This window comes from Sitophilus oryzae, unplaced genomic scaffold (assembly GCF_002938485.1).
Source record: "Sitophilus oryzae breed Bouriz unplaced genomic scaffold, Soryzae_2.0 scaffold_1442_pilon_pilon, whole genome shotgun sequence".
NCBI classification, from domain to species: Eukaryota; Metazoa; Arthropoda; class Insecta; order Coleoptera; family Curculionidae; genus Sitophilus; species Sitophilus oryzae.
Genome location: NW_022146107.1, coordinates 1,017,967 through 1,028,847, shown reverse-complemented (window position 1 = coordinate 1,028,847; position 10,881 = coordinate 1,017,967). Strand labels below are relative to the sequence as shown.

At 31.4% G+C, this 10,881-nt stretch overlaps 1 protein-coding gene across 1 annotated transcript; it reads left to right on the top strand.

The window, feature by feature from the left end:
* The first annotated feature begins 6,931 nt into the window (after positions 1 to 6,931).
* LOC115877199 lies at positions 6,932 to 8,855 on the top strand. The gene is made up of 2 exons (XM_030893358.1): positions 6,932 to 8,601; positions 8,690 to 8,855. The coding sequence occupies exons 1-2, from the start codon at positions 6,932 to 6,934 to the stop codon at positions 8,853 to 8,855; spliced, it is 1,836 nt and encodes a 611-aa protein (XP_030749218.1).
* The last annotated feature ends 2,026 nt before the right edge of the window (positions 8,856 to 10,881 follow it).

Sequence of the window (10,881 nt, the reverse complement as noted above, 5' to 3'; positions counted from 1 at the left end):
AACGTTTTAATAATTTTTTTTATCGTCTAGGTACAAGCTAATTTCTGATGCTACGCCATTGGAGAATTTCGCGTGGTGACAAGTGGCCTCACTTTCAGCTGCCGTGTTACCTGTCCCCTCTCTTTCCTTGTCTAAGGTATATACTCTAAAGGACTGTTCGATCGCGTCAAATCGCCGTGGAATGCTACGTCACGCGCTGACCAGCGCTCCAGTGCGGCGCATGGTTATTCTAGCGGGACAAAATCTCAAGAGCAATGTTTGGGACTTAAAATCTAAGAACGTAGCAAATGGTCTAATATATAGCAACTATATAGTTAAATTTATTTATTTATTAACAACTTAATTTATTAATAAATAAATACAAGATAATAAAACGATATGATATTATTCGTACATGATACACAAAAACCGTATTGTAAACTATTGCCAAATACATAAAATTATGATATCAAAAAACTCTTTAGCAGTTATTTTTAAATTAATTTGTAATCTTGTGACACCCTCTATAATTTATTTTAAAAAAATATATTTTATTTTGAAAATAATAAATAAGATAGATATTTTAATTTTAATTTTAACACTCGGTAATTGTAAATTCATATATTAAGTATCTAAGACAATTTTTTAAACTCAGTGCCTTTTGATGGAGTTGTTTTGTTTTTATACTATCCGATTGAAATGAATCTTTTTGGGCATTCACCTGTTAAGCTTGAACTCCCTGTGACTGTGACTACCTGTGTTGGTAACTATTGGTAACTCAAAAGATCTACATCATTCAATATATCGATATTTGAAAAAAAAGTGAAAGTTTGATATCTGCAGAACACAGGCACGAAGGATTTTAACAAATAATATACGTACAGTAGAAAAGTACATACCTTTGGCAATCTTCAACATAATTTGGCTTTCTAATAAAATGTATAAGCACTTATAAATATTTTGTTTTCTTATGATCCCTGCCTTGCTGAGCAGAAAACGACCAAATTTGGTTGATAAAAATGTTTCGAAATACAAAGAATATTCATGCATTTTTGTATCAATTGAAATGTCTACTATTTATTTTAATCAGTACACATTTTTTGGCTTATTTCTAACCAAACGCTTTTGTCCCGCTAAATTCCTCTTCCAACGCACTGTGCGCTCTTCCGTCAAATGCAAAAATAACTGTCACCCAACTGTCACCTCTGCTGTCACTGTCTAAAATCTTTAGCGCCAACTTCAACTCGGTCAGTAGATGACGTAAAAAACTGACAGTGCAGGAAGATAGGAATCGAACTATCCTTATCTCTATAATATCCTTGCCATTACTAACATTACCTTATTTAGGTCTTCCCTACTAACTCAACTTTTAAACCTTCTTTATATTTTAAAAGTCATTTACAACAATCTGTAATGCCCGCGCTGCACGCTGTTTCCTGAAATTAATAGAAGTTTTAATCTATTTATTATCATATACATATTACAAACCTGAAAATTACTGATACGAGGAAACTTCTCAAAATAATTAGAGACCTTTTTACAAACATCTGGACTAATTTATTTTCACGAATTTGTGGACGAGTCAATGTTTTCTAATACGTTTTATACATTTTTTGAATATCTTCCAGCCTATTCCTCAGTTCTTGATGGGTGAAAAGATTATTTATAAGTATATAATTAGTACTGCAGGCTGCAGGTTAAATAAAAGAACAAAATCAAGTAGAATTTGTGAATAAAAACAAAAACTCAAAAAATAATGAAAATATTTAGAAAAAGGAACCGTAAACGTCAGTCAGCCAAGTGCCAGAGTTCAATTAGATTTACCACAGATTATCAATTTGAACGATTTGAACTACAGTCCATTCCAATCTAGAGATTTTCGTTTTTAAGCCTCCCATACTGAAGTCCGCCATATTGGGAAGTTTTACGTGAAAACAAGTATACTGGCAACTTATGCTAGTATGATTTTTCTTCTGTCTGTATGTCTTTGTCACGAGAGATCCGAAACCGCTGGAAGTATTTTGATGAAATTTTCAGGGAGAATACTGTTGGGGCTTCTAAGAAGCCGAATGAAGTTTAGTTAAAATTCATCAACTTTAAGGATTTTTTTTACAGTTAATATTTCAGAAAGTATGTAACTTTTGAACAAAAAAAACGTATCAATATGCGGTTTTTAGATTATAAAAACACGCATTTTTTTCAACTATTTATGTTATAACAAAAAAAATTAGGAGTTTTTGATCTCACAAAAACCTGTTTTTGACAGCCGTAAAGATACAAGTAAAGATCTTATGAATTCACTACTACTTGGCTCTGATCCCCTAATTTCAACAAATCGAAATCCATCATTGAAAAAATCATCTAGAAATGACGATTTAAGCGAAATTGCGGAGTATCTTGTGATTTTTGATTTGGATGTAGACCGTTCTTTAATAACCGGATGTTAATGAATCGGGAATTTCTCTACAGTTTGATACTGAGTCTGAGACAGAAGACGATTCTTGTTGAAGATGAAGTTTTTATAGTTTAGGAATGTGTTCTCTTTTCGTTGATTTTTTTACAATCTATAATTTTGGTTTCGTTGTTACTGTGTCTGAGACAGAAAATGATTTTTTGTTAAACTTTGTTATAGTTTACGAATGTGTTCTGTAATTTACATTTTTTACAATATAGTTTTCTGATTTTTTTGTTAGTGTGTGAGACAGAAAAGTTTTGTTAAAGTTTATTATAGTTTCCGAATGTATTATTTTTGTTTATATTTTTTTAGAGCAAAGAATTTTGTGATTTGGAATTTGTGTGTGGTTTCTGAGACAGAAGATAATTTTTCTTAAAGTTTATTTAGTTTACGTGCACGATTGAGTTCATTTGATTTATTATTTACAATCAAGATTTTTTCTTAATTAAACATGTTTTTAAAACCCCGTTTTTATGCTTTATTTCATTTTTGTCCGCAAACCCTATTTCAAAGCACTGTGCGGCTGTGCGAAAAGTAAGAGGACAAAAGTGTCTTCGGTTTGGGCACATTTTAAAAGGTCTGGTGATAAAAAGCTTGCAAAATGCAATAAATGTGGGCTAGAATACAAGACCAGTGGTAATACCTCTAATTTTGCGGATCACTTGAGAAGGCATCAACCGTTTTTACAAAATAGTGAATCCATAAATAATGAAGTTGAAAATAGCAGTGCATACTAGAGTCTGTGCCGATAACCTCACACAGCACATTTCCACCAATTTGACAACTGACATTAATGACATTTGAAAACATGAAAACTTCAATGTTCAAAATTATGTTTTTGTTGGCCTTTGATGTTTTTTACTTTGGCCGTGTTTTTACTGTTTTTACCTTATGATTTTGAGTGTTCTCTAAAATTTACCAATTAATTACCATGCCATATTGTGTATTGAATTGTGATTGTAGTAGGTAAATAAAACCCCAATGGCACCCCAATTTTGTTGGGTATGCAAAAAAATATTTGCCAGAAGTGACTCATTAAAACTGCATCTTAAAAGGAAACATCAGGAAGAATTTAAGAACCTTCCACAGAAGATAAGTGATAACAAGTGCCTGGTATGTAACAAATACTTCACAAAAAAATACACCCTTAAAAGGCACATTAAGCAAAAACATGCTGACTCCCAATATTCTGAAACTCGTCCTGAAGTTGAAGTTACATATAATTATCAATGCAGTCATTGTAACCGAAAATATTCGTATAAACACCATTTAAAAAGCCATATAAAAAATTTACATTCCAGTGCCAGTACTGTTCTAACCGAGGTTCTAACACTGCCAGGAAAAAATATTAAGCACAAAATTTGCCCTTTGTGCAAAACTTATTCATCACCTTCCTTGGAAGAATTTGTTAAACATATCAGAAACCTTCATGATGTAAAAGTTGAATCTGAGGAACTGCAGTTTTTATCAGTCTCTGAATTTTTGGATTGGAAAAAAACCATTGAAAAAAACATTTCTACGCAATTTCGTAAAGAGACAACAAAATCATCTAAGCACCATGTTCTAAATCGTTATGTTTGCAGTCGTTCAGGGGTGTATATGCCTCAAAAACGGCATTTAAAGTTACAGGGATCCAAGAAAATAAATGCGTTTTGTATGGCATCTATAAATTTGAAAATTAGTACTGATGGTAAGTCGAGTGATAAGTTTAGATTAATTATTTTTTGTTTATGTTAAATTTTGTTTTAGGCAGTTGCACTGTAAGACATATGAAAACCCATGTGGGGCACAGACAAGAATTAGCCCATATGACCTTAACAAAGCAAGAAAAAAACTTATTAGCTTCAAAAATTGCTCAAAAAATTCCCTTTAATATTATTTTGGATAACATCAGAAATTCAGTAGTTAATTCAGATTTACAAAGGATTCATCTTAGCAACAGAAAAGATTTGTTTAATATTGAGTATGCATATCAACTTGCACATCCACCAACGTGGCACAAAAATGATGCTGTAAGCGTAGAGTCTTGGGTAAACAATATGAAAGAAAATGGTAACTGTGTCCTATTTTATAAACCGCAAGGCATTTTACTAGAAGAAAATTTTAAATTTAAAGAAGAAGACTTTATTTTAATAATAATGACATCATCACAAAGGGAAATTTTATTGAAGCATGGAAAAGATATAATTTGCTTAGATGGCACACATGGAACTAATAACTATGATTTTGAATTACACACAATAATGGTTGTAGATGAACTTAGAGAAGGTTTCCCCTGTGGGTTTCTTATTTCAAATCGGTCAGATTTTGATGTTTTGGCTCTATTTTTTTCTGAAATACAAAAACAAGTTGGGACTATAAAATGTCAAACCTTTATGTCGGAGATGGCAGAGGCATACTTTAATGCATGGATTAAGGTTATGGGATTACCAGAAAAACGGTAAATAAACTTGAATCTCATATAGCAATAGGCAATAATATTATTAACTTTGACTTTTAGGTTATACTGTACATGACATTTAGATAAAGCTTGGCGTAAAAATATTAATTCAAAAATTTTATTAACTTCGGGTGAGTAAAGAAGGTTATTGATCATAAATGCCCCCCTTCTAAGTTAGTTCTGTTTAAAGCTACATTTGATTTTTTTTGCCAAATCAATTGATTTCCAATATTTTGCTAAAAAATAATGTCTATGTAGCTTTATAAATAACTAACTTAGAAGGGGGCAATTTATAATCAATAACTCTGCACCAATACCTCTTTTGCGTAATCTTATTAATATACTGATAGTTAAACCAAATAGTGATGTATTTTTTAGGCTCTAGTCTATAAGCAGTTAAGAGTTTTGCTACAGGAGACAGATAAAGAAGCTTTCAAAAAAATGATGATAACATTTGTCGAAGATCACAGTAATGAACCAGAAATGTCAGAATTTTTAAAATATTTTGAAGCTTACTTTAAGAATCCACATCTTTGGGCCTATTGCTATAGAAAACATACAGGAATTAACACAAACATGCGTTTAGAAAGACTCCATAGAACAATTAAATATGAATATCTAAATGGCAAGAAAGTTAAGCGATTAGATAAATCTATAACAGTAATTATGAGGATGGTAAGAGACAAATTGTTTGACAAATTAATTTCTGGCCATAAAGGAAAGCTGTGTAGCACTATTTCAAACATCAGACTAAGGCATACATCCTCAAATAACATAAAAAAAGAATTAATTTATGAAGGCGAAAATGCTTTTGTTGTGCCATCAGAAAGGTCAGCAGAATTGTATTATGTACATAAAGAATTGGAGGCTTGTAAGTGCTCTCTAAGATGTGATGATTGTAATATATGTATACACCAATTTTATTGCACTTGCATTGACTCAGCCATAAAGTTTAATATGTGTAAACACATACATGCTGTAGCCCTGAATCAGAAAATAAAGACCATTGTTGAACCTAGCATCAGTCCGGAAGGTAAGAAAGAAAAAATTTTTACATGAGGCCTCTTTTGCAAAAACCCAAAATGTCAGTTTCCACAAAAAATGAGGAGCTTAACACCACAGTTTTCAAAGATAGATAATCTATAGGCATATGGTTTTTGCAAAAAATAAACGCCTCATTTATTATGGTTTCTTCCTTGCAAAACAAATATTATTTTTTTTATAATTCATAGGATAAAATATAAAACTGGATGTACCTTGAAATAATCACACCTTGTATTTCTATAATATTAAAAAGAGTAAGTTTTATTTTACATTGTGTGGTTTTGTTTTGTTATAATATAATATTGTTAGAGTGTTGGATTACTACCGAATTTATTTATTGGTTTTATTTCACTAGCCAGTGTGTCAGTAGATAGTATTTTTGTGGTGGTGTGTTTTAATTAATTATATTGATGCTTGTATAATTATATACTAAAAATTGATACTAAAAAACGTGAAATACCTATACTATTACATCATAAATGTAGTATTTAAAGAAATATAATTAGCTAGTTATTAATGGGTTTATACTATACTTACCATATTATTTATCTATACCTGCTTATACTTACCTATCTATACTTACTTACCTATGTACGTAGTTTTTTTAACAGTTACATTAACATGAGCTTAGCAGCAAATAATAATTTATTTTTTTTAGTATGTACTGACTTAGTTATCAGTGAAGAGGAGCAATCAAATTTTGACACAATAATTCAAGAAGTTTGCAAGAAAAAATTAGCTTCCAAGGAAGAAAATTGTTGTGTGTAGATGAAATGTACAATAGTTCAAATGTCAAGTGTCATGTTAGGTTAGGTTGGTACGACAGAAGAAGACAGACAATAATTTAGACTAGAGGTCACAGAGAATGTTTAACGTAATTTGTTATAATTAAAGTTATTAATAAAAGCTTGTTCAATAACATAATCTGTATTAGTTACAACATGGTGTCAGGTAAAAACTGAAGAGAATCAAATTGTTGTAAGATAATTCAAAAAAGTTTGAAAAGAAAAGCCATGGAAGGTAGTTTAAAGCCGCCACGAGGTTTGATTCTCAATGGAGAAAAAGCGAATTGGACGAAATTCAAGCAGCAGTTTGATATCTACATGAAAGCCACGGGCCTAGAAAATAAAGCAGATGATAGAAAAATTGCCATATTTATGAATATAGCTGGGGAAGAAGCTCTAGATGTCTTTAACACCTTTAAGCTATCAAATCAAGATAAGAGTGATTACACAAAGGTTTTGGAAGAATTTGAGAAGTATTGTGCTCCAAGGAAGAACATCATAAACGAAAGTTTTAAGTTTTTTAGCAGAGTACAAAGACCAGATGAAGACTTTGACCATTTTCTTACAGAACTATGTGTACAAGCAAAACTATGTGAGTTTCAGGATCAAGAAGAGAGGTTAATCCGTGACAGAATTGTAATTGGAACAAATGATCCATTATTGCAAGAGAGAATGTTACGTGAAAAGAATCTTACATTAACAAAAGCAATCGCGTACTGTCGAGCTTCAGAGGCAGGAAAAAGTCATGCAAGAAGGCTACAGGAAAAGGTAGAAGTTGCAATGATAAAGAAAGAAATCTTTAATTGTAAGAAATGTGGAAAAAACCACAAGATAAGAGAATGTCCAGCTTATGGGAAGAAATGTGCAGCTTGCAAGGAGAGGAATCATTTTGCAACCATGTGTCACAAAGCAAGACAGGAAAGAAGTGAGCCACAAGAAAAGAAATCAGTAGAAAGAGTGAAAAACAAGAAAAGAGTAAATGAAGTCAAAGAACAGGAACAAGAAGATATTGAAGAAGAAAAAACATTTTATTTGGATACGTTGGTATTAGGTCAGTTAGATAAGGTAAGCCAGTTAGTAAACCTTAATAGTTCTATAAATAGTTTACAAACTGAGTGGTACCAAAAAATGAAAATAAACAAAGAGTTTATCCAATTTAAATTAGATACAGGCGCAGAGTCTAATACTTTACCTTATAATTACTTTCAGAAATTAAACAAAAACAATTCTTTAAACTTAAAGGAAACTAAGTTAATTCTCACGTCATACAGTGGCAATAAATTTAAACCGTTAGGGTCAGTAAATTTAGAGTGTAAGTTAAATAAAAAAGTTAACAAGGTAGATTTTTTGGTGGTAGATCTCAACAATGCAGTACCTATCTTAGGACTAGAAAGTTGTCTAAAATTCAATTTATTAAAAAGAGTCAATGAAATTACAAGCAAAGAAACAAAAGAACAGTTTGTTAGTAGGAACAAAGATGTTTTTACAGGGTTAGGTAAGATAGGTAAGTACAAAATTAAATTGATAGGAGAACCTGAACCGATTATTAAGCCAATAAGAAGAGTTCCAGAAGCTGTAAGTCACAAATTAAAAAACACCTTAGAAATTATGGAAAAGAAAGGCATAATAATAAAAGTCAATGAACCAACAGAATGGTGCCAAAATTTGGTAATCGTGGAAAAACCAGACAAATCATTGAGGGTATGCCTGGATCCAAAAGATTTAAACCGATATATAGGGAGAGAAAGGTATTTAATACCATCACCTGAAGAATTGTGCAATAGGCTAGCGGGAAAGGAAGTCTTTAGTGTATTAGACATGAAAGATGGGTTCTATCAAATAGAGCTTGATGAACCAAGTAGCTACTTATGCAAATCATTGAGGGTATGCCTGAAGGGGTATGCAAAGAAATTCATTTCATTTGAGACATTCACAAAATAAATGTGTAGTTTCTCCAGAAAGTTTTAATAATACTTTAACTAATAGAAGTCAGTTTGATGATACTTTAAATTTACAAAGAGAAATTAATCATCCTGATCCAAACACAGTAAGTGATCAACCTAATGAGATAATTAACAATTCAGATAGACCAACAACTAGGTCAGGAAGAGTTTCTAAACGTCCTACATATCTAAAAGACTATTGTGCATAATGTAAACATTTATTCTTATGTAAAAGCTAGTTTTACAATGTTAAAAGGAAGGATGTTGTGTGTAGATGAAATGTACAATAGTTCAAATGTCAAGTGTCATGTTAGGTTAGGTTGGTACGACAGAAGAAGACAGACAATAATTTAGACTAGAGGTTACAGAGAATGTTTAACGTAATTTGTTATAATTAAAGTTATTAATAAAAGCTTGTTCAATAACATAATCTGTATTAGTTACAACAAAAATAACCTTGTGAAAAGACAGGATAGACTTATAGAAACTATTACGTCTGTAATTAAAAATACAACTTCCATTCAAGAAATTGAATCCCTTGAGGTAATTGCAGCTTCAATGACTCCAACTGTTGCAGCTGTTAGAGAAAGTAATCATTTAACACATGCAAAATCATTCGTGTCCAAGGGCAATTCTAGTGCAGGCAATATAATACCTCAAAGGCGATTCTTTTCTACCAAAAAAAAAACAATCGATCTACAACACAACTTGAGAAACCCGCAGATTCCTGTGAAACTAATGATATAGCCTTACGTCTTTTACTGTAATTACTAATTTTATTTTAGTAAAAATTAATTGATTACTCATACCAGGTTGTTTTCTTATCTTATTGACCAAATTAAGAAGGTGAAACCTTATCTCCTTAATTTAAGAAAAATATATCACCTGTTTTGCAGCATGCTTATTGCTTACAAGGCTTTTGCACGCGACTTAAGAAAAATGTGCAAAGATTTTTCATAAAATTGTTTTTTATTCATTTAAAAATACCTACTCCTAGAAACCTATTATTATTATTAAACCAAACACACATCAAACTAATTTAATATAATTTTCTAACTGTCGTGAGAACATATATTATTTTTTTCTTTATGGGTGCACCTACTAAAGTGGTATACTAAGGCGTCCCAGATAAATATAAAAAAGTTGCGACCTTAGGTGCTTAACAAAATGATGCTTTTTTTTAATTTAAAAAACTCTTATTGGTTCTGAAGATATCCATTAAAAACAGCGCGCCCTGTTGTCAAAACTTTATTTTTTCCTGGTCTTATTTTAAGAGATATTTAAAAATAAAACATACTTTCTCACAGCTATGCCTCTACACTAAAATGGCAATATCAAATTTTAAATTCGACGTTTCACCTTTTAGTGGAAATCATCAACTTATTTTTTTTAATTAAAATTAATTTTTTTCAATACAAAATTTGACAAAATGCCGTTTTTACGGTTGTGTTCGGAACCGATCAGAATTTGTTAATTTTTAAAATGGCATCTAATAATTAGTCACCAAAAGCCGCAACTTTTTTCCTATTTAACCAAAATTCTACCTTTTATGGTTTCCGAGATATCCTCATAAACTTCTATAATGAATAAGAATTCTTACCTGGGACACCCTGTATTATCGTTAGTTTTTACACCCGTATTCAACATTCTCTTTTAAATAAAAGCCCTTTCAGTACATTTAAATCATATGTAAACAATCTTAAAAGGGCGTTTAACATTAAACCGTTAAAAGAGGATGTTAAATAAAGCTATTGTTTTGACTAATTGTTTTGTATTCTGAAAAAAAATACAACTTTTTGAATTTACCGCCAATCTTCAAGCGAATAGCGCACGCACAAAACTTTGGTGGAAATGTGCTGTGTGAGGTTATCGGCACAGACTCTAGTGCAGTGCATCTGTCTCATTTAGTTCTGAAACTGCATCTTCTGCTTCTAGTGCACGTTCTAGTACCAGGTCAGTTAGCCCATTTTTCCGAAGAGTTTTTCAATATGAATCAAATTATCAGCGTAAGAAACAACTTGATAAAAGTATCATAGAAATGATTGCACTGGACTTTCAGCCCTTTACCATTGTGAAAGACAAGGGATTTAGACTGCTAAACTTACTAGATCCTAGATATGTTCTTCCAAGTCCATATACTTTGAGTGGAAAATTATTGGAAACTACCTATCAAGAGGGACATCAAAAATTGAAAAATGATTTGACTGAAATAACTTTCTACGCCGTAAATGACTT